This window comes from Colossoma macropomum, unplaced genomic scaffold, assembly GCF_904425465.1.
Source record: "Colossoma macropomum unplaced genomic scaffold, Colossoma_macropomum, whole genome shotgun sequence".
Classification (NCBI taxonomy): Eukaryota; Metazoa; Chordata; class Actinopteri; order Characiformes; family Serrasalmidae; genus Colossoma; species Colossoma macropomum.
In genome coordinates, this window is record NW_023494787.1 from 26216445 (window position 1) to 26240187 (window position 23743).

A 23743-nucleotide genomic window follows, 5' to 3' on the forward strand; every position below is an offset into this window, starting at 1 on the left:
AGATTAACAAAAGTGGTATCAGGGGAATATAGTCCGGGTCGCAGTGTTAAGAGTGTGTTTAACGTAACACTTTAAGCATTTGCATTCTTGAAAAGCCCCAGCCCCGGTGTCCGGAGGGGCGCCTTTTCTCTTTAATCTGCAATTTCACGGCGTTGAGAAGCGGCTGCCTCGCTCCCCCCGGCCGCCTTTTGTTGGAGGCCGTCGCCGTTTAGCGGTGCTTTTGCTGCTCCTAAGCGGGAGAGGACGTGGGCACGAGAGGAGAGCACTTCGTCTGAAGGGCTGAGAAAGAGCGGGGCTAAATGGAAGTGACAGCCTCTGAAAAAATTTCCTACCGGCAGCTGTGCGGGGTGAACGAAGCCGGCTCCCCCCGCGTTAGCCAGCGCTGTGACCCCCGGAGCTCGGCACACGCACCTGCCGCTCTGAGGCGCCCTTTCACCGGCACAGAGAGATAATCGAGGGGCGGGGCGCCGCCGGCCTGCTCTCAATGAGCGCCTGCGAAAAAACCCTTATGCGTGAAAGAGCTCCCATTCAGCCTCTATTGTTCGACACGTTTTTATGGGACAACATTGGCCATTATGAGGTTTCCAGATTTACATGGGACTCCATAGAGGGGTATAATCCTTTCAAGCAGTGAACGAATAAAAGTTTAAACCTGCTGTTTTCATATTTATTAGCTGGTTAAAGCGGACGAGGCAGCTGAAGCCACCCAGACCAACAGGCTTTAGGCCCCACAGGAGCACAGCTGATCAGCGACGGTCTTCGCTGACAGGCAACAAAACTTATGAGAAAATGGGGGCTGAAACATAGATTTAAACAGTTTGTCCTTGCTTATCCTTCAGTGAATATTCACTTAAATTATGGGGTGTATGTGTATTACTGTGAATAAGTGTAAGTCTATATACATAACCCAGACCACATGTAAGCAGCTGGTAATCTTTGTTTTAGACATAAACTGAAAGCTCTGCTATTCCCAAACAAGTGCTGTATCCGAAGTGGTCACTTGTCACTATACCAGGGGTCGGCAACTTGTGGCTCTGGAGCTGCATGAGGCTTTTTTTTTTAATCAGATTTTTAGGTAAAAATAAAATGATCCTCCTTTGCTGTAAAATAAAGCTCTGCTGATCATTCTAACACAGTTTTAACAATAAATGGTCTTAAACGTTGGAGGTAATGTATAACTGCTAATTCACCAACATTTAACTGAAGATTGGCATACAGATTGCTGGTCACACATAGCAACACATATAACAATCTCACCTCTCCAGTAGCTGATGAAAAGACAAAGAGAAAGATTTAAGACAAACACAGATACTTTGGAGACGAATGGACTTATTTGCATTTATAAGGACTCCAGCTGGTTTCCTGATATGTTTAACGAGAAACTGTCAAACTAAAAAGTCACAAAGCTGAAGTCAGCTTCTCGTGCACCAGCTTCTCATTCAAATTTTCCCTTTCCACCTTAAGAACGGGAAATTTGAACAAGAAGCTGGTGAATGAGGATCTGACTTCAGCCTCGTTAAAAAAAATCAAACATTGAGAGACATTTTACAAGAAACTGTTCTACTTTTACGGACCAGCTATAGCTGAGCTAAAGCTTAAAGCAGAGCAATGTAAGTCTGTGTTTTCATTTATATTAATTTTGTTAGCCTATACTAACACATACTGAGACGTATTTACAGCCAAGATAGTAAAATGAACACAAAATATTGCGGCTCCCAAGGTGGCTTGATATTTTGCTGAAAGGAGAAAATGGTTGTCAATCTCTGCACTATACCCTACATTCAAAAATCTGGATCACTATGTAGAACACTACTAAAGGGAACAAAGTTTGTGATGGCAGTAAACAATGTTATACAAGTTTGTTTATTACTGTGCAACAGCAGATTCCAAGGCATAAGCCTTGTAGCTGGGCTCAGTAATCCTCCTCACAGAAGTTGTGTGTGAATCTTCAAACCAAACAAAGTAGTGAATCGTTGGTATACGCTATCTACCAGGATACTTCAGTTGTGCACTACTTATTGCGGTGCATTGTGGGATTGTTTGAGTGCACTTCATAGTCTGTAATTATGTTTTTGGACACCATTACAAAATGCGGAGACATCAAAATAGTGCACTTAGTTAAGAGGACACAGTTTTCACTTGAACATAAACATCGATAAGCTGTGTAAATGCAGAGTTACTGACAGCATAGGACTGTCAGTCAGACAGGGGCCAATAGCGCAGGTGGGCCCGTGATGACTGGGCCCCCTAACGTCTTTCATGGACTCCTTATATCGCTTTACATTACATAATTATAAAGTGTTAAGATTAAATAGTTAATATGAAATCAATGAAACCTAGGAAAATATTGTATTGTATACTGAATGTGTTTTATTGTTTCATGCTTATTCTATCTATCTGTCTGTCTATCTATCTATCTATCTAGACAGATCTACCCATCCACTTCATCATACACTGGCCCCTGGCTGCAAACATCCCCCATTCCCCTACCACCCCCTTTCTGTCAAAGCTGATTGTTTCCACGCCAGCAGAGGGCTGGGGGCTAGTTTACTGTCACACTACATCAGGAAGGGTGGGGGTAGAGGTAAGAGAGAGAGAGAGAGAGAGAGAGAGAGAGAGAGAGAGAGAGAGAGAGAGAGAGAGAGAGAGAGAGAGAGAGAGAGAGAGAGAGAGAGAGAGAGAGAGAGAGAGAGAGAGAGAGAGAGAGAGAGAGAGAGAGAGCCTTTTCAACCTTTTTTCAGTTGGTGGCCTGTTCATTTGATGCATATGAATAACATTGCCCCCCAGTGTTGAGAAATAGCTAACACATCCAAATAAAACTACAGACAAGCACAAGGCTAAATCGGCCTGTCTGCACTGTTGCCCCTATTGAGGACTGTATTTGTGTATTTTTCCGCTGGTTACTTCTCTCATTTGAACAATTAAACATATCTGGAAACGATTAAATCCTGTAACTCAAACTGAGCACACGCAAATGACTGTTAAAGTGTTGGAAATGTTTTACTCAGAGCTCGTTGTAAGGCCAGATTCAGACATTGCACGCAAACGACGCTTTAAGTGATGAACAGTATTAATTCATGTCTAGCACCAAATGAACACACCACCAACTAGAAACACTAGAGCCTCAATGCGCGAGAGAATAAACCGGTTCCAGTGGGGATTTGGTAGAGTTGGGTGTTGTCGTTGCTGATGAACTACTAGTCATATTACTTTGGTTTACTGAGACTCCGCTGGTTTATGAGGTAAAACTCTAAGTCAGAGTGCCTCAGACCTGCGAGGTTAAGAGCAGCAGAAGTAAAATAAGAGTACTTCTGGGTGTAAACAGTATTCAAAAGATCAGGCCGTATTCACACAGTAATAACAACTTGCCCCCGACCTGTGAGTGTCACAGCTGTGTGCAGGTCCCCGACGGGAACGTTTTCGCAGCCGCCATTGACTCCGCTGTATATTTTCCCGCCTCTGTGTGCGTGTTTTTTTCAGACGGCTAAATTAGCAGTTATGCTGGAAGAGCGAGGTGCCTCCCGGCAGAGGGATTGGCGCCCTGCGGGGCCTTCGCACTTCACCTCCAGTCTCGCAGAGCATCTGAAACTTAGCGATGCTGTCTGGGCGAAGACACAGCGAGGTACTGAACTCTGAGTGACGCCACGTCTTCCGTCGAGGAAAGCGCTGGCTAGCCTTAGTGGTGGGCAATACTTCGGTATCGGTTCCGAAAATGGCATTTCTTTCTGAGAGTCGATCTTCACATAAAAATGTCGATATTGAATGTATTTAAAGCAGCAAACCGCAAATCTATCCTTTTAAATGAAACTCAATGTGTGCTGCAGTTAAACAGAATGGGAACTACTTTTCCTTCCACCACCACCTCTCTCCCTGTCCCCGTACACCACACAGGCCGACATCCACGACTGACTGAATGAATGTTCCAATGGCAGATCGTATGGATTACTTCATTAAACAGCCTGTGTGCCAGTATATTTAATACTAATGCGGAATCATTCAAATATTATTTTGATGTCCACATTTTCACTGGTCTTCATTGTAGAAATCAGAAAGATTTCTCCCTTTTTACACACTCAAAAAGATTTTTCAAAGTATCTGTGTTGGTATGGGTTCCAGCCTTGACATGACTTGGTATTGGAACGAAAAGTAGATTGGTGGCTACATCATGGAGCTTGAGATGCTGAAAAAAGCAAACTAAAAAATGAGATAGACCTGTTAGGGGGAGTCAGGTGTTATGAGACACCAGGGAATGGACAATTTAAGAGGCCATTATTGTTTATTATTATTTTGTGGGAAACTTGTATTTCTCATTTAGAGCCTATGATACACATGTCTGATGATACCATACTGTCCCATGTGATCTGATATCCCATAACAAGTAAATCCACCCTATTCAAAAGGCCATAGACCCCACAAATCCTACAATTACCCATACAGCATTTCCTACATTCACAAATCAAACACATGTAAACCTTTGTCCCCAGTTTACACTAGTGGGCCTATGATAGGAAAGCTAAATCAAACGTGTAGTTCCTTTTTTGCTATTTGTCCAACATTTAGCTCAAAACGAGGGAAACACACCATTCATGAATATGTTAATGGTGTTATACATTTGCAGGCTAGTTCACTTAAACAAAAAGGAAGGATAAGCACCAAACATAAGCCCTCGGTCCCCAAATTCAGTGGCAGACCTCACAGATTATCCCTGTTTTGCCACAGGGCTTGGCTACAGGGTAATACCAGACCATGGGTCTGCTCACCGGGCCGGAGTGGACCAGGTGCCCCAAGGCACTCATGCACACACCCACAGCCCCCCAGGGACGCAGAGCAGGGGACTTGGGCCCTGAGGCCATGCTTACACCGAGGATTTAGGTACAAACGCTGCTATCTGTGCAAACACATAGCACTCTGTCCGTGCCATGTAGATTCACAGTTTTTATGGGACTATCAGTCTTTATCCAGTACTCTTTCCTTCTCGTGTGATAAGAAACAAGAACATTGTGTATTCACTAATAAATAGACCATTGTAAGACAGGTCATGTAGGCTAATAACTGCCTTGTTGTGATGCTGCAGTGGTAAAATCTTAAGAGAAAGTCAGAAGGGCTTTTTTCATTGCCTGACAAAACATCTTTTGTTATTGTTTTTACTAGATTTCATCCAATGAATTGGGTTTAATTTTATCGTAACACAATATCATTCACTTCAACAGACATCCATACAACTATTTATACAGGGACACACAGCAAAATAAAACTGTTAAATATAATTTATTCATTCATACACACAGAAATAGACATATCTAATAAACTCCAATAGACGCTAAAGATATTTATATAAACATAGCATTTTCTTCAAATATATTAGAACATATATTTTCATGATATATGACTCTGATATTCATACTGGGTTTTTAGGTGAGCAAATATGGTCAGGAAACAACAAGCCATGCATGCACAGCTCTGCACCGATGCTTCAGTGAATCTTCATGTACACCACATGACACCAAAGAAACAAGCACAGTTTGAAGCATAGACATGGGCAACACTTGAATGACAGGAGTTGGAGTTGGAATGCAGGAGGTCATTTGGTTTGAAACAGTGGTTCTCAACTCCAGTCCTGGGGATCTGCTGTCCCACAAAATTTTTACATATTCCCTGCTCAACATTCTTGATCCAACTCATCCAATTCCTAAAAGACTTGATCATTAGCTGATGAGTTGGCCCAGTGCAGGTAGGGAATACCTGAAACCGTGTAAGGCAGTGGATCCCTAGGACTGGAGCTGAAAACTGATGGTTTAAAAGAGTCTGAGAGATAAACGAAGAATCTTCCCTGTACATGACGTCAATGCTCATAGTCCTTTGTTTCTGCCTGGATCGTCGGCTGGTCTCATGACTCTCCTCTGTGCATCTCCATACTGCTGTTACTGGCTAGCCGTGGCTGCCGCTGCACCCATCCGGAGCAGCTCTTTCCTGTGGGTGAGGATGATGTCGAAACTGGACTGGAGCCGGTTCTGTTGTTCTTGGACGCGGCTCTGCAGGGTGCGCACCCAGCGGATTAGAGCAAGCCGTCGGTACATGGTCAGCTGGACGTGGTGCTTTTCCATCTCCTGAGCTTTGAACTTCTCCCGGTCTTGGAGGGTCCACACCGCTTCCATGAGCTCAGGAAGCTCAGAGCTGGGGTCACTGTCCGTGTCTGAGGAAGCTTCTTCAAGCAGGCTGGAGCCTCCGAGGCTCTTGCGGCGCACCCCTGCCTCCTTGTTCTCTTCCCGCTTTTGTTTTCCATCTGGGCTTGTGGTCGCATCCCCATTTTCTGTGGTTGGACCTCCCACACAGACTCGGTCCCAAATGGAGTTGAGGGAATCTCCTCCAGCGACATCTCCGCTCTCGATGCTAAGAGGAGAAGAACTCCCTGACCTGTAGCTGAACTCAAACTCTTCATCACTGTCGTCCCAGTCTATCACCTCCTCTCCTTCTTCCTCCTCCTCTTCTTCACCTTTCACAGGATCCTCTGACTCCTTCTCTTTTTCATCATCACTCACTCTCCTCATCTCCTCATCTATCTTACCCTCCTCTGCTCCATCAGGAGGCACTCTACCTCCAGTGTCATCCCCACTTTCGATTTCAGGCAGGGGCTCCAGTGGGCTCCAGCAGGGCAGGCGGGACAGGGGAGAGAGGGGTCCAGGCCCATAGTGGTTAGCAGAGATTGGTGCATCGCGACCTAACAAACCCAGAGCTCGGGGGCGCATCTGGTTGCGGTTCTCATCTCCTGTCAGTGAGCTGTCATCTTGTCCCAAAAAGTTGAAGTTCCCATCTTTCTCGCACTTCCTCTGGCTGCTGCTGAGGATACGCAGCGTTGAAGGTGCACCTCCAGGCTTCTGACCTCCATAAACAGGGTTCGCAGGCCGATCTTGCTTCAGCATTTTTGGTCTTGCCTGAGACTGGGTTGCTCTTTGAAAAAAGAGGAGAAAAAATCCAAATTTTGATGAGACAGAAAAGTCAAATGACTATCTGTAACTTCATGAGTTTACACAAGAAGAGCCATGTTCCAGTTTGTCATAGTTAAAGTAGTTATGATGGATTAGAATCTGATCAATAACTAAAATTATATTCCTACAGTATTATTGCCATAATGTTCTCCATTTCAGCAAAATCAAATGTTCCTTTGTGTATCAGACATTAACTTCAGAGTGGAAATCCATAATACATGCAGAAGACCTTAAAAAGGCTTTAAAAATGATCTTAATTAAGATTTAAAAGGAAGCTTCAGTTCCTTTACAGTGAGAGGCTAGCTAAGCTATCCTGCTACATTCAGTTCTGGAGAATATAAACAGCGCTATGCTAGCCATCAGTGTTTGGACTGGAGGATGTGACCCACAGCCAAACCCACACCCAGTTCAACAGCCGCTATTGTCAGAATATTTGCTTTGCCACAGCTCAAATCCAACTACCATTCTGTTTCTACAATTATAATGAAAGCGAGCATCTAAAAGCAGACTGAAAGGGATTAAATATTCCGCTGGAATATGCACAGTCCAGGTTACATAAGAGCACAGCGGCGGTAGCATTACCCCATCTCCGAGCTCCTCTCTCTCTCCCTCGGCTCGACCGTGGCGAGCACAAGCTAACGCTCGCCCTCAATTTATCTGACCGTTGCATAAAACAATGATTGGCACCAACGTTCGTGAATCGATAAACACACGGCCTCGTCTTACCGTTCGTTATGAACGTTTTCGAGAGCGAAAGAGATGCAGCCCCTTCTCCGTTTAGCCCTCCTCCTCTTTCTCTTCCAGCAGGCGAGCCTCTGCAACGGTGTGTGTGTGTGTGTGTGCGTGTGTGCGCGCGCGCTACCTCTCCTCCTCCTCCTCCCGTCCAGACAGCGTTAGCCTAGCATGACTCATTTCCTAAACTGGGCAGAGGCTTAACGGAAACAGGGAAACATTAGCACTAAAGCGGGCCGTTGGGGTGCATATTGTGCCAGTATTCGTATATAAAACCAGAAAACAGTGCTGTACAACACGGTGTGGAGGTTATTACAGAGGCTACTTCAGTGTTCTCGCACCAGGCTCGGGTTGTTTTGTCGCTGTGATTTTTTTTCCAAAGCGATAGCAGGATGGTCGGAGTGTGCCAGTGTGTGCTGCATGTGTGCGTTTGTGTGTGTGTATGCTGGTTGTTTGTACTTCAGACAGACTCATTAAGTACACTGGCTCCCCGTCCCATGATAGGCAGTGGCCGGCGGCGGAGGCCCCCCTCTCCTCCTCTCCCCCTTCTCCTGCTCTCCTCCTCTACCCCTTTCCTCCTCTCCGCCATGCCCCTCTCCTCTCTTCCTTCTCCCCTCTCCTCTCCACCCCTCCTCCCTCCTCATCTCTCCCCTTCTCCTCCGCCCAACAACGTCCTCATTCAGGCGCTGCAGCTCGGGGCTGCGCTCTGCTGCTCCGCCGCGGCTCAACAGTGGCCTTAACACATGAAAAATACATCAAAAACAAGGAGGCAGCCCGCGGCTCCGTCACATGCACCATCATCTACATCAGCCAAACAAGGGAGGGAGGAGTGAATATAGTTAGATAGATATAAATAGATATAAATTACTTTTGTCTTTTTTAACACACAGAAGTTGTTGTATATAGCCTATTATTTTTTCTGTTATTATTGTAAAGAGAGATTGAAGACTTAAAGACATAATACACTTGTGTCTGTGCTTGTTTAAGTTTTACAAATGTTTAATGCATTTATTGTAATAGATTCGTGTATGTATGAAGTATTATAAGTGTGATACTTCATTCATACTTAACCTTAATTTAAAAAAATATATATAATTATAGCTTTGTTTTGTTTATTTATTTTTATTATTTTAAATATGTATTTATTTTATTAAGATAACTTTTAAGTGTAGAATTTTCCAGTTAAAAGGGAGTTGCACTATTTTTTTTAACTTGTGCATAATTCAGTCGTTAAGATAAATGTAAGTGAAATCATTCAGGGTGTTTTGATGTAAGGTGGTCCATTCTAGACAAACCCAACCCAATCAGAACAGTGGCTAGGGATAATTAGAGGTCTGAGGCAATTAAAGGGGAACCCCACCGATTTTTCAAAAATTCTACATAATTAAAACGTTAGACGTAAACAAAGTCATTCAGAGTGGTTTGATGTGAAATGCTCCGTTAGAGAAACTTACTGAGTCAGAATTGTTTACAGACGTGTGAAGAGGTAAATACTGCTAAAAGCTCCCCCACAGAAAGTTTTTACATGAATTATTGGATATGCATTTTAATCCATTTATTTTAATCCATTCATGGCGGTGGGGTACATGCAGAGTGTTGTAAGGCAAAATAGTCCCTAAAGAAAACCTTTTTTTTCAGTATTCTACAATCATAAACATTACGTATAAAACTCAGAGACACGTATAGGTACACTGGTGCTTTTGGATAGTAAATAAAATGGCTATGTTAGTGTTGTAGACATGGCGACCCCTGGTTCCTATCACCACTGTAAAGAAATCTGAGTCTGTAAATTTCTCTACAATGAATCTTTTCACACCAAACCACTCTGAGTGAATCTGTGTACATCTCAAGAACCGAATTATTCGTAATTTTTTAAATGATGGATTTTCCCTTTAATACTTCTGAAAGCTACCTCATATAAAGTTATTACGCGCATGCCCCGTGATACATTGTTTTATGATAGATTTAAGGAGTTTTTCCATATTAAAACATACATATTAAAAAACACACACATTAATGGCGGAGTGGTACATGATGTGGTGTTAAAGCGAAATAGTACCCCAAAAAACTTTCATTATCAGCATTACATATAAAAACTCAGGAGACAAGTTAGGGTTCACCGGTCGTTTTGCGTAGATACATAGAATAAAATATATAAATCAAATATAAATGTATATTTGCATTGTATACAAATATACCAATGGTCCTTATCACTGCCATTGTAAAGAAAACCGAGTGTGTACGTTTCTCTACAGCGCACCATTTTATATCAGTTAACTCTGAATTACTTTGTTTACATGTCAACAACGGAATTAAGCAAAAATTTGGATAAATCGGTGGGATTTCCCTTTAAAACAAAGAGCATTATGAGCAACGACCAGACTCATTTATTAAATAAAACCTTGCAGGGGAAGGAAGCTTCGCCGTTGCCAGTAAATAACAGCGCCGATTTGGTTGCGCGCCGCCTGCAGTAATGACCCATTTCCCTCAGCTCAGCTGCAGTGACAGAGCCCATAGGGACGCACCCAAAGGGCGCTGCTGTCAACACTCTTCGCTCTGATCCAACGTGGCAGCTACTGCACATTCAAACAGTTGCCCAGTAGCTCTCGACCCTGAACGGAGTCTGCAGCGCGGAGTTGGCAGCCACCAGCAAAGCCGTCTGTTAAGCTTAACGCTGACAGTGAGCTGCGAGAGAACGAGTTCTTCAGCGCTTTATGGAGGCCTGAGTTATGAAGCTGAGCTCTGCTCAGACAGCTCTCAGTGCCCAGGCCAGAAGCTGCCACTGTTTTTTTTTTTTCTCAAATTGAATATCCTCATAAAAATTACAGGCAAAAGAGAAGGTCCACAGCCAGCCTGGAGCAAGGTTGATCCATTTCAAAACCCAGCACCTAACAGTCAGCCCTCATTAATGAGGGCCCCCTGCCTCTGCGGCCCAAGAACACTGGACTTACTTAATAAGCATAAGATAAAGGGATCATTAGGGCTTCACACCACAAGGCCTGCTTCATACTTAGCCATCCGTTTTGTTATGTTACAATTATCTCATCCCTCGCCCAAGTTGGAGCAGGTCATGAGAAGAGTAGCTGAAGCCTGAGAGACTGAGCTTGGGGATACTGGTGTTAAATGCTCATCTGCTCAGTTTAATCCCACAGCACCACTCCTGCTAGTTCACAGGAAGAAGCAGGAGGGTGGGGAAGAAATCCAAAGCATTTTTATTGTGCTGACAAGTGGCTGCCCTGACTTTAATTCTAGGCCTGGTTTTACAAATAAATGTTCCTAATTCCATTTAGTTTCTATACACACAAAAACTTAGCTTTCAGACCCCTCAGTAAACAAGCTGGGAATAGTTGTAAATAGGAAAACATGAGGAAGGAAGCTAGAGGAACCAGTACTCCACTATGCAACAATGGAACTTTGAAAATTACACACAAGATTATATAGAGGCACTTGGATCACCCAGATGAAAAGGTCAATTAGATAAGACCATGATTAAAAGATGTGGTGGGCTACTGAATGTCTTCAGTATGTACAGAATATTTGACACGAGAACATGGTAAGACAGTCAGCATGAGCATAAGGCAGGTTTACTACAGCAAAAAAACAGGTTAGGAGTTCATGAGATTTAACAGTCATGAAGGTAATTACAAATCATGGCAGTTAGAACCTCAAGAGGGATGTAATGGTAGATGATTAATTAAAATCTCCTGAGAATCTAGGTGAGGCTCCATTTCCCAAGAGCTTTGCAGCATAACATAAGTGTTACATGGTGGAGAATATGTTTAAAACCACACTAAGCTCTAATAACAAATTAATCATTGAATTACATTGATTTTAGCAAAGCAGGGCCACAAACTAACCAAGTATAATCATAGGGCCATCCAGCTTACCAGTCAAACCACAAACCACACTTTAAAAGCATAAGCAAGTTTAAAATATACTTTTAATTTACAATTTTACAACAAGTAAAGAAAACATCAATTTAAAAATTCATAATATTTACAAGATAAAATATTTAAAACAAATAAATGTAAACAGCTGTGTCAAAAAATTGGATTACGTCACGCATGCTGCCAAGATTATATTGTCAACATGAGATATGCCAAAGCTAAAAAAAATAGTCTTGTTGGAGGTCAGTGATATGAAGTTTGGAAGGAGCTTCAGTTCTCCAAATAACTGAAAACACTTCTCGGAGGTCCAGGGATCTTCACAGAGTTCTCACGACATGGTCGCTTGGCGACAGGGGTAAAGGACTCTGGCTGACTTCTTTTCTTCATCTGGAAAGTTCAGGGGAAAAGGTTAGGAAAAACTGCAATATACCCGGATATCCAAAGTCATGGACAGCATCATCCAGTTATCAATTATTAACAGTGTTTAGAACTTTGCTACAGAGCTTTAAAAGGTGTCTAGAACTAAACAGAATGAGCACCTTTTCTAATCGTTCAAAACTTAATTTAGTGAATTCTCATTTCACACTACTCATGAAGTAGAATGCTAAACCACCTACATTTGTGGTACCTGTGACAAACACAGGTGACTGTGACAACCATAAGTAAGAATCCTCAAATTAAGTTGTAATATCAAGCAGACACAGACATTATCAACATTATCAACCAAATTTTTAAATGAGAAAAAAGGTTTAGCAATGGCCTTACAGGACACTAACCAATGTATACATAACTAATTTTACCATACAAAGACATTTCCTGATTGACAAACAGTGATTTAAAAGAATGTATTAACCTGAACATTGGTTTGACAAAATAAATAGTCAGGAATAACAGCTAGCGAAGACTGGCTGCAGCTTCCTAACCAGGCCACAAAAACTCTTTAGCTCCACCTAGTGGTTTACATTTAGAATTATATATTAAATCCATCTTCCAGACTATGTGACATAACTTTGCTGTAAACAGTTTCATATGATCATATCACATGCACTGTGCTGGAGTACCTGTTTCTTGGGGCCAGCAGATGCAGACGGTTCTTTCTCTGGAGACAGTGTCTGGAAGAGGAATCCTCGTGTGTTACGTGGGGCTAGGGGGTTACTGTCTGAGATGTTTGCTAACTTCTGCAGCACTGCCCGAGGCTGACTGAGCAAAGATCCTCTCTTCACCTGAGAGACACAAACAAAAGTTAGAAACAAAACAACAGCCCTGTTCTTTTAAATAATTCCAACCTCCACCCAAAGACAGTAACATGTCCAACACAGCACAAATTTTATCAACTGACTTGAGAAACTGTCTGACTCCTACCATGTCACATTTAAGGAATTTCACCCATCTTGGTAGTGATTTTGAGCAATTTTGAAAAGGGAGTTACACATACGTTACACATACAATACACATACAGAATATCTGTCTGATCTTGGGACAATTAAAGTATGCTTCAATAAGAGTTCTCTGTCTAAGTAAATCACAGTAATACTGACCATTGGCTGATAGGGCTTCTGGAAAGAGTTGGTGTTAGGAGCTGCCTTCTCTTGCAGGGGCACTGCAGTGGGTGCTACAAACAGCACAGAGTTAAGATCAGACTCATGAAGCACACCTAGGACATAAACACATATGCATGCACACACACTGCATTCACCTCTCTGGCCGAGTGTCTTGGCGGTTAGTTTCTTGGCCAGCTTCATGAACTGGCTGTCCTCTTCTCCTATCTTCTCATCCTCCTCTTCAAAATCTTCTCCTTTCTTAGCCTGAGCTTCAGACTAGAAGAGGAAAAAAAAAAAAAGACAGTTTGTGGGCTTAAATAGCATTTAGAAAATTTTCAAATGAAAGTATTGTGAGATGAAACATCTAAAACGTTACAAAAAGGGTAAAGCGTGTTTTGCTAGTGAGATCATGGTGCAATGTGATTCAACAAATTATTTTTCTTCATGCCTCATGCTTACACACACCTGCTCTCGCATCCACTGCTCTCTCTCCAGCCTCTCCTTGCGCCTCTGCAGCTCACTCTGATCCACTTCATCGTCCTCCTCTTCCTCCTCATCACCAGCACCAACCCCAAACTCAAAGCCATCATCTGATCATGGATTGAAAAATTAATTGAAATATTAAACCCCAACCAAGCATCAAAGTTAACAAATTTTATTCTCACATTAAAGTTTACTACCAACTTTTCAAGATCAGATCCAAATCCAAGAACAAGTGCCTCCATATCCGAGTATATACTTAAACCTTTTCTAAACTCACCCATATTCTTCCACCGGAATCGCCGCTCCCGACCAGGTCCATCAGAGTGTAGATCTCCATCAGCCAGATAATGCTCTTGATATAAGCGCAATTTCCGTTTGTCATCATCCAGGACCTGCTTCCTAAAAACACAGACACAGCTCAAAACACCAGCTAGCAACACAGGTTTTGCAAATGGGACAGTTATAAAACCACTAAAGTTCAAGATACAGTCAAGATGCCTCAAATCACTTATTTGGTGTTGTAAGCTCCTTCTAGCACAGACTGCCACCTAGTGGTACATCTCTACTACTGATTTTCATGATACACCAATTTTTAAAGTCATTAGCTTGTACCAAGTCTGGTAGCCTAAGTGATCAATGCCAGCAATTTAGCAAAAACTGCAGTAAAGACCACTTGCACTCAATTATTTTTTTTTTTTAAATGGTTACCTCTTTACATAATAATGGATTATTATGATTATATACTGGTATGTGTGTCAACTGTGTTACTACAGAGATCACATTTTTCCTTTGAAAATTACGACACTATCAAATTTCTATTCCACACCTAACCCTAACTATATTTTAGAAAAAATGTTGTGTAGACCTATCCTAGTAGCAGTTGCTTAGCATGTCACAGCTTTATAAATTACTTTCCTTATTAGCACCAGAGACTGATGTTATCAAGAAGACTTTCACAACAGGTCCAATTCCAGCTCACGGAGGCCTCACTGATTTAGCTTTCAGGATAAAGACTCAAATCTGAGGCAGTGAATATTTTTTTGTGCATTGAGCCCTTGGCCACACTAGTCACTGGTAGCATAAGAGACTAGCATTAGCTTAGTGAGCAGACTAAAACAGTTTCATACATAACACAGGTTCAATAGTCACAATTTTAGAGGATAGATTCAAAGAGTGAGTGAAGTCAAGTGATTGGTGCTGGAATGACAAAAAGACACAATCTAACCAGTTCTGTGGTGTGTTGAGCCAGGTTATCAGCCCGCTACATAATCTGCTCTACTTTCTGCACTGTTCAACATTTACCAATAGCCCACATATCTTGCCAGTGAAGTCTAGGGAAGGGGTCTGTGAACCTGGAGGCAAGGGGGCATTTATAGTTTGCACATACTTGTGCGCATATTCATTAATCTTCATATTCTTAGTGTAAAGGTTTGGGGATTCTCCTATATCATTTTTAGTTTTCCAGAGCATAAGAATAATACACAAAATACTTATCAACTTATTGTTCAATATAAGATGCACTCAGTTCATATTACAGAAACTGCAAATGCAATTAACAGGAGAAGCAGAGTACGGTACTGCTGAGCATTTCCTCAGGTTCCTTCTTACATGTGGATTTTGTTGACTTGGTCCATCAGTTCCTCATCTGATGGAAGTTCCTCCTGTAGCTCCTCTTCTTCATATTCATCACCTCCCTCCTCATCCTCATCTTCACTACCCACATCGCTGCCCGACAGCTCAGCCTCGGAGTCCACAAATTCAGCCATGCGTCTAAAGACAGAGACAAGAGGAAAGTTTATAGAAATGTCACTAAATCATTAAAGAGTAAGTGGCTTAATAATATAGCAGACTTATTAACTAAATACATTTGGTGATGTTTAATGAGTCTACTCGGTGTCAATGTTCTTTAGGCTTGTGCCATTTTATAACAGTTGTGTAGTACAGAACTGATGAATTTCCATTTACAGTACTAAATTGACATACATCTTCCTTTTGCCTGGGCGAGGCCCAAAAACTGCCTCCCTCTCCTCGTCATCATTGTCTTCTTCAACATCAGAGTCCTCCTCATCCTCATTCTCCTCCTGCAAGCACATCTTGTTAAATTGAATTCATGATATGCAATTAATCTCTAACAGATGCAAATCTTTCAGCAAATTCCACATTCTTTCTTACCTTCTCACTGAGACTGTCCACATCCGATAGGAGTCGAAACTCAGAATTGCCTTCTTCTTCCTCCTCCTCCTCTTCCTCCTTTTTCTTGACCCTATTAAAAACACAATTTGTTAATGATTTGCAACATACTGAGTGCTTTGGGGCTAAAATGATGCTAGCATGAGGATCACTGCATCCACTTTAGCTTTTACCTGTCAGACGCATCTTCAAGAGCAGGACTTGAGATCGATCGTCCTGGAGAAGCAGCTGAAAGGACAGGAATAATGCACAAACCGATGATAAAAAAAAACTTCAGTTTAAAAGGCCAAGCCTTAATAAAACAACTAATGTGGATGAAAGGGCACTGAAAAAGAACACACCTTGGCTGCCTGTAAATTTGCCCGAGCAAAGAGCAAGCAGCTGATCCATGTCCCCATTTGAGCTCTCATGACTTTCCCCGCTCCTAGTCTCTACTTCTATGGCTCTTCTCTCCTCTCTGGGTCTGTCAGCAGCCTCTCCACGCTGAGTGGTGAAGGCTCCAGAGCACAGGCCCAGCAGCTCGTCCTCTGCTGCAGATTGGCTGGCCGCAGGCTGGCTTTGCCCTGAGCCAAAACCCCCTGAGCAGAGTCCCAAGAGCTCACCCATGTTGGCATCCATGGCGTTCTCATCCAGGTTATCCAAGAGAAGCTGCCGTTTGTGGGAGCGGCTTGGACCGCCACGGGGCCCCACATTTAAGAAGCCGTCTGCGTCTAACAGCTGAGAGTGTGTGTCATCCTCCAGAGAGAAGGGGCCTTGCGAGTCATTTACAGGACCGGCATCACCTGGTGAGGGGACAGCATACAGGTCCTGGGAGTCCTCCACAGGGAGGGAAAGAGAGGGCTCTGACAGCTTGCCAGAGCTCTGAAACAACAGCCAGGATGACAATGATGAAGAAGAGAAAGAGCAGAAGAGATAAGTTCAGGGGGAAAAATAACAATTATTGAGATTTCTTAAGTGCTTTTGACACTGTATGACATACTAACTAAACGTAAAAACAGCAGTAGTAACCATCTTGAAGCCTGAATTCTGTCTGTACTTTATTCCATTTTCAGGACAGACACAAGAAGCACATAACCTGAATGGGGGGAGGGGGAAGGAATGCATACAGGTAGGAGCTGTAAAAGCAAATTAATTGTAAAAGTCAATGTGAAGAGGAACGTTAGCTGGTACCAATGAACTGACCTTGGAGGCTGAGCCCAGAAAGCTGGGTCTGAAGAGGCAGGGAGAAGGTGAACGGAATGCACCTGCTGATAGACCCCTGCCTGCCGCCCGGTTGACCGGCTGGTATGATGGAAGCATGGAGCCAATGAGCTCAAAGCTGCTGTTGTGACTGCTCTCTTTAGTCAGAGAGAAGGCATCTTCATCCTCTGTGGAAAAAATGACTTTGTTTTTAAAAGAAGATTATCAGCACATAACCATACAAATTCAGCTATCATCATAACCAACTCACAGCTGGTTTATATTTGAAAGTAGGCAAATTGAAAAAGCTACAAACTCACCTAATTTCCCATCATTTTCTTGACCAGCTTGTCCAGACTGCCTAACACCATCCCTGGGGGAAAAACAAAAATAAATAAATAAATAAATAAATAAATAAATAAATAAAACCCAAAACAAAACCCACATTCAGATTTTAAAAAGGCTTACTTTATTTCTCTAGTGATCACTGACTCACAGTGGCACAAACTTACCCTGTCCGAGAGCACGAGCTGCCTGCAAACAACATTAGAGTGCCATCAGTGTATGGGGTTGGAGAGGGACTTTTCAAACCAGGGGGACTTTTTTCGACTGCATTGTCTCTTTCACCCTCGTCGCCCTCCTCTTCTTCTCTTCCACCTTCATCTTCGCCCTCCTCTTCCTCCCCAGGACCACCATTCTCTTCTTCACCATCACCTAGCAACTCATCAACACCCTATGAAAGTGATAGTTTGGATGGGAGAATTATGAGATTAATAACAGGGACATAAAATGCAATTTCAGGTTATGGGGCTATTCCATTAATCTTGCGAAAAACTCTTTAGGAAGACTTTAGAAAAGTATCTGTGTACAAGCGTTCAATATGATGAGCATTAAAATGAAAGGATACTGTAAAAAACAATAACAGACAGCGTAAAATAAAAAAAAAAGTACTAGTACCTCTTCTTCTGATTCAGTCATCTCTTCTTCTTCCTCCTCTTCTTCACAATCTTCATTGTCCAGACGATAAAGGGCAGCCCGACGTTCCCTTTCCTCCTGCCGCCGGATTGCCATGGCCTTCTGCAGCTCAGATTTCAGTAGAACCAATCGCTCTCCTTAAGACAGAGGGAAAGGCAGATATTTTAGGAATGAGTATGAGGCTAACACTCAGAGGAAGCCTTATAACAAATACTCAAACATTGTAGGCAACGTTTGAGGTAAGGCAAGTTGTTGCTCTTGTACCTGGCTTAGTGTGTGCTGGCTCCTCCTTCCCCTCATTCACTGTGATAGTGATGGACTCAGCATGTAGCTCCTCCTGGCCAGAAGGGGTACTGTCCTTTCTCACCACATTTATATTTAGTAAGCGCTCTCCTGTAGAGCGTGGAGCAGGCTGGATATGCTTCAGAAAACGCTCCTTCAGCGCCTCCAGAGCTATGTAACAGACAGACAAGAAACATTAAATTACATTATGCGTGTTAGTAACCAGCCATAGGAAAGAAAGAAAGAAAAAACACACACAACATTGAAAATAAAAGTTTAAAAGTAACAATACTCCAAGCTACAAACAAATCAGGCTGGAACAAACATCAGTACGCAGTAAACATGAGTTTTGCAGTTCCACTCCCTCACCAGGGTTCGCCTGAGGAGGCTCCAGCTGGACAAAAGCTCCATCATCTGCACACAGCTTTGCTACTGGGGGAGGCTCCAAACCCAGCTCACGCAGTCTAGCCAGCTTATCCTTCTTAGGTTTGGGCATTACTGGTCCCGGCTCAGCAAGGGAAGAGCCAACCTGCTCTGAATTCCCTGTCTCAGACTCAGCCTGCTGAATTGAGACCTGTGGCTCCTCCTTGTCCTGTGTGGGAGCTTCAGACCCCACAGGCACCTTCACTGCAGGAGGAGCACTCTCCTCCTCCATAAACTCAGTACTTTGGAGCTCATCACTTGCTTCAATCCCTGGCAGGTCCTCAGTGGTTCCAATAGCATTGTGGGTTTCCTCCTCATTGGTCATGGCCTCACTTTGGGTACAACTGGCTGGGTGCGGTTCATCCAGGCATGGGTCTGCCACAAGGTTTGTGTTCTGTTCAGGTGCTTTAGCTTGGCTCTCTTTGGCTGGTGCAGCTGCAGATGCTTCCATGATATAGGCCTGGTATTCTGCAGACCTTGATGACAAGGAGGTTTACAGATATCAAAGTTAATTTAAGGAAATAGAAGACAGAGATAATAATGGCGCCACATGTAATAAAAAAAACAAAACAAAACAAAAAAAAAAAACAAAAAAAACAAACACCACATTTAAGAATTGCCAGAACAAAAACTGTTCCAAATTTAAGCCTGCTACTGGTAAGGTAAGGTTGTTTATGTTACTGTATAGGTCCCAAAATGACTTGTCACTCTAGCTCTACTTATTTCTAAATTAGTGTTCCATTTCTACAGCAGCACCTTGGTGTACCCTTGGTGTACACAAGTCAACATAATACTAAATATACATACTTCAACAAAGCCATGGCATGTCCCTGGGGACGAGTTCTTCTTTTGAAGAATTGGTCAATGCCCTTGGGCTCCGGCATGTGGTATGGTAGCCCTATAGTTGACTCTGACAAGAGAAATCACAAGATGAGTGAGATTAAAATAATGAAGAAATGAAAGTGACTACTTGCTAGGGTTGGGCAATAGGACAATATATATTGCTATCGTGATAAGTCACAATACAACACAATATGTATTTCTGAACATAGTGTGTATCATCTGTACTTGAAGAACACTGACCAACTGCATGTTCTCTTATAAAAAAAAACAAAAAAACAAAATTAGTTCTGTTTAGTGCAACACAGTATGCCAAACATTGAATAAAAAATATAGTATTCACAGTTTTTCATATTTTAAATTGTCGCCATATCGACCACCTCTACTACATGCAACACTGAATTAAGTTGCTGCTAATTCCAGTTCAGAAAATTAAACCCTTATTAATCGGACTGGTCAGCTACACCTAATACAGTGGAAGAAATAATTCTGGTACAGGTTTCACTGCGGCACTTTGTAGTGACTGATCCAATAACTAATAAAAACCCCTAAACTACACCAAGTCTCAAAAGTTTTTTTTAAGCATATCCCTTGCAGCATGGATGTCCCTAGTCAGTACAAGCAGATGCACATGACTTGAAGGTAATTAAAATGTGAAAATTCAGCCACTTATCAACCACTAACCTCTCACAAGCCGCTGGCTGTCACTGTGGAGCTGTTTCATGGCCTCTTTACTTGCCTTTGCAGCTTTTCTCTCCTATAAACAAAATCCAAACAGATGAGCTTCATGGTTAAATCAAACAAGATGGAAAAAAGGGGAAAAAAATAAAAAATAAATGCCTTATACCTTGCGCTGGGGTTTGTCTTCATCATCCACTTCATCATCTTCAAAGTCATGAAGATGAGGCTGCAGTCAGGCGAAATAAATAACTGTCAATGGCACAGTAATGTTCCAGATAGATTTCTGCACTGCTAAAAACACTTATTTCCCCCCAGCTGAAATTAAACAATTTGAAAAACACTTTTCTAGAAAGGCAGCCAGGCTGTACGAAAATAAGCAAATGACAGAAGAATAGCATGTTACAGTTTCACAGTTTAAATCTCGGTAACACAATTTTATAAAATGAAACTAAAACTCAGTTCCCTACATCAACCAACAACATTCATGTATTGACTGACAGTATCTGCTCTGTAAAAAGGCCAGGGTTTTATATTCAACAGAGCATGTCCATATAATTGGTTATACTCAAAGACTTGTGTAAATTTGTAATTATTTAAGTCTTTAGTGTAAATATCACCTTGAGTTATTTGTAATTAATCAGATAATAAATGTGAGGGTTCACAACCAGAAACTGCATGCAGATACTGCATACTACATACTGAAAGTTCAGCATGAAAATTCTCCTGATACCGCCCTGTACTCCCACCCTCAGTTGCTTCAGGGATATGTCCTCTGCTCCCACCTTGTGCTTGGCCTTGGCCCTCTGTTTCACAGCATCTCTGATGGCATCTAGAGACTCTTCATCCTCTTCCTCCCCCCATCAGCTGTGTCATCTTCCAGTTGGGCATCAAACAGATCATTATCACCAAGCAGACAGCCACTGTCATTGAGAGTCTTGGGCAAAGAGGATGTCTGGAAAAAAAGAAGACAAGTAATTGTCAACAACGGCAAAATGACGCATCAACAGTGATTTTCTGAAAGACCAAATCCAACTCACTTCAGCGGTGCCTGGTTTCTCTTTCAGTCGCTTCATTAAAGCACCTCTGCGCTCCTCTTTATCCTTGCGTCTCTGTGACTTCTCCCTCTTTTTCTTCACTTCCTTAGGTTCATCTCTCTCTGGCTCACTCTCATCACTGCCCATGGAAATGCGGGATATCTTCTTTCCCCGGCCTTTTCTGTTTTGTTTACTCTTAATGGTCTTTGTCTCCTCCCCGCTGGATTCTGACAGGATAAGAGCCTCTGCCATCCCAGTCACCTCCTCTTCCCTTTCGCTGTCACTGTCCTGCAGAACCTTCACAGAACGTGACTTCCGGTTCACAGCGACTTCATCATCTGAATCTGAGGCCCAAAACTTTAAATAAGTCTTTATAACTCACAACATGACTGACACACAATGTTCAAGTGTTGAGTTTAGGAAAATCTCTGACAGAATAGGTCTTCTGGTTCATGTGACATTATGTGAAAAACAAAGTACTTAGTTAGTTTTAGTGAAATATGACAAAATACAAAAATGCAAAAGAAACACATCAAGACCAGCTATTTGAGTGTCAGCACATCAATCAACCACCTCTGAGAGCTAATCTGAAATGTGTTTTCATATTTTACTCAAATTCTTCATTTAATACATGTAATACTTCCAATGTCTCAAATTACCTTCTTGGGTCTCAGTGGCAGTGACCGTCTCAGTCACAGCCTCCTCCATAGGTGAGCCCATTCCACTGTCTAAGTCACCTGAGTCACTTTCAGCCTTTGGGCTCTCAACAGGGAGATCCACGGGCTATACAGTTGGTATATAGCAAACATTTAAGTCAGTCCCATGCCAAACACTAATTCATAATAGAAACCCACATTGAGATTACTTTTGTGCACAAAGTTGACCCCTAAGAACATAATAAACTTATACATAGATAACGGGAAATTATTTACAGTGAATAATTCTGACTGACATTTGGCACAGCGTTTTAGGCACATTTTATGATAAACTAGCTAGGTTAACCTACGTAACTACAACACAGACAATGAAGACAGCACTGAGGGATATTACAGAATAAACAATTACCTTCTTCACCCAAATCATATTAAAGAATGAAAACCTTCTTACTAACTTACCCAGGTCCAGAATTATAAGCATTAGCAGCTAGCTAACATAGAGTATGATTTTTTGTTTGATTTTTAGAGCTAGGTTACGTGGCTAACTTCTAGCCAGCTTACTAACGTTACACGAAAATGACAAAGTGTACATGTTAGTGAGATGCGGAAAACAGACACCCATATATATCAAATGTACAGACACAGAATTTGTGAACAAATGTGCTAATTAAAAACCAAACCAGCCACCCAGCTATGTAGTTGGCACTTTATCCAAAATATCTCGTAAGTCAACCTAAGTTAACGCTACCTAACCTAGCCTGTTAGCCAGCCTTACTACGGCTTTATTGGGCGCTAATGTTACGCTTAGCAAGTCAGCTAAGTACAAAGCAAAGTACACTTAATAGTTACTTTTAACGCAACATTTTAGGTCGATAGCTACACTGGACTCAAAACACGACAATTCTAGTAAAATTGTCTTTTTTAAATGACACAATGCATCTACACTTATGTGATACGTTACCCGCTCGGAAGGAAGCAGGCTCATCTCTTTTGTCCGGTTGTTATTCGGTCCGAAAACACATGAACGGCACAAAAATCGGTAACCGTAACGGCTGATTAAAGTACAAAACACGGCAGCGTGTACTACACACAATATATAACTGAGAAGTAGTATTATATCGGTATAAAAGGGACGTCTAAGTTCATCTCCCGCCTGATCCTCTAAAACGAATACAACTTCAAGCTTTCGCGCGCTGGTAAGCAGTGCTACGCCTGTCTCTGTCCGTCACTGAGTTCAAGCGCTCCTATTGGTCGAGCGGTTATTATGCGTCTTAAAAGCGCGTTGATTGGGTAGAACTTTAAACTAGGAAAGGCGCGGTGTCTTCAATAGTTCAGTGTGTTTAGCACAATATAGTCCGCACTATGGACAGAAAACAAGACGGAGAATTCAGTCATTCTCACAGCCAATGCAGAGGCTTGTTCCTTTCTTCCATAAACCTCCGAAAATAGGGTGGAAGAATGACTAATTCCTCCAAAATATAACTTTTATTTAGCGCCAACAAACAACCAGGCCTTTAAACACGGAGAAAACTGAAAACCGAAGAAAGAACGGGGGAGTATTTGAAGAAGCAGAATTTCTCAGTTAGCCTTCCAAAAGGAGAAGTAAGGTTTCCTGCTGCACAATCCTCATTTCGGGCTTAAAGAGGAATCCCACCCTTTAAAAAATCTGCATAATTCAGCATAAAGCAGATTTATTCAATTTGGTTTGGATGTGAAATGTTGCATTGCAGAGAATCTCGTACAAAACGATCATTCAGTACATGTGTCTTTTGAGTTATTTCATAGGTGAGGTTGCTAACGCTAAAATTATGTTAAATTAAAAAAATGTTCGGGGCCTTTTTTAGTCGCTGCATA

The 23743-nt window shown here is 42.2% G+C and overlaps 2 protein-coding genes across 3 annotated transcripts; both read right to left on the reverse strand.

Moving 5' to 3' along the window:
- Positions 1 to 5249: 5249 nt before the first annotated feature.
- Positions 5250 to 7810, reverse strand: LOC118805677 (UPF0500 protein C1orf216 homolog). 2 transcript variants are annotated; one of them, XM_036566663.1, is made up of 2 exons: positions 7713 to 7810; positions 5250 to 6948 (listed from the first exon to the last, which is right to left on the reverse strand). In XM_036566663.1, exon 2 carries the CDS (start codon positions 6918 to 6920, stop codon positions 5922 to 5924), a length of 999 nt encoding a protein of 332 aa, XP_036422556.1. In that variant the 5' UTR covers positions 6921 to 6948; positions 7713 to 7810; the 3' UTR covers positions 5250 to 5921. The 2 variants fall into 2 exon arrangements, with proteins under 2 accessions (XP_036422556.1, XP_036422555.1); XM_036566662.1 differs by lacking the exon at positions 7713 to 7810 and adding an exon at positions 7569 to 7702.
- A 3928-nt stretch (positions 7811 to 11738) lies between these two features.
- On the reverse strand, positions 11739 to 23072 carry LOC118805068 (claspin). The gene is given in 25 exon segments (XM_036565673.1): positions 11739 to 11992; positions 12667 to 12828; positions 13144 to 13217; positions 13302 to 13422; positions 13612 to 13736; positions 13907 to 14028; positions 15238 to 15399; positions 15613 to 15710; positions 15802 to 15892; positions 15993 to 16047; positions 16161 to 16680; positions 17002 to 17186; positions 17319 to 17371; positions 17511 to 17731; positions 17956 to 18110; positions 18238 to 18426; positions 18625 to 19154; positions 19486 to 19588; positions 20203 to 20275; positions 20366 to 20425; positions 20982 to 21053; positions 21056 to 21151; positions 21237 to 21577; positions 21893 to 22016; positions 22851 to 23072. Coding segments are annotated over 25 exon segments (3873 nt in total). The 5' UTR covers positions 22875 to 23072; the 3' UTR covers positions 11739 to 11875.
- Positions 23073 to 23743: the final 671 nt, after the last annotated feature.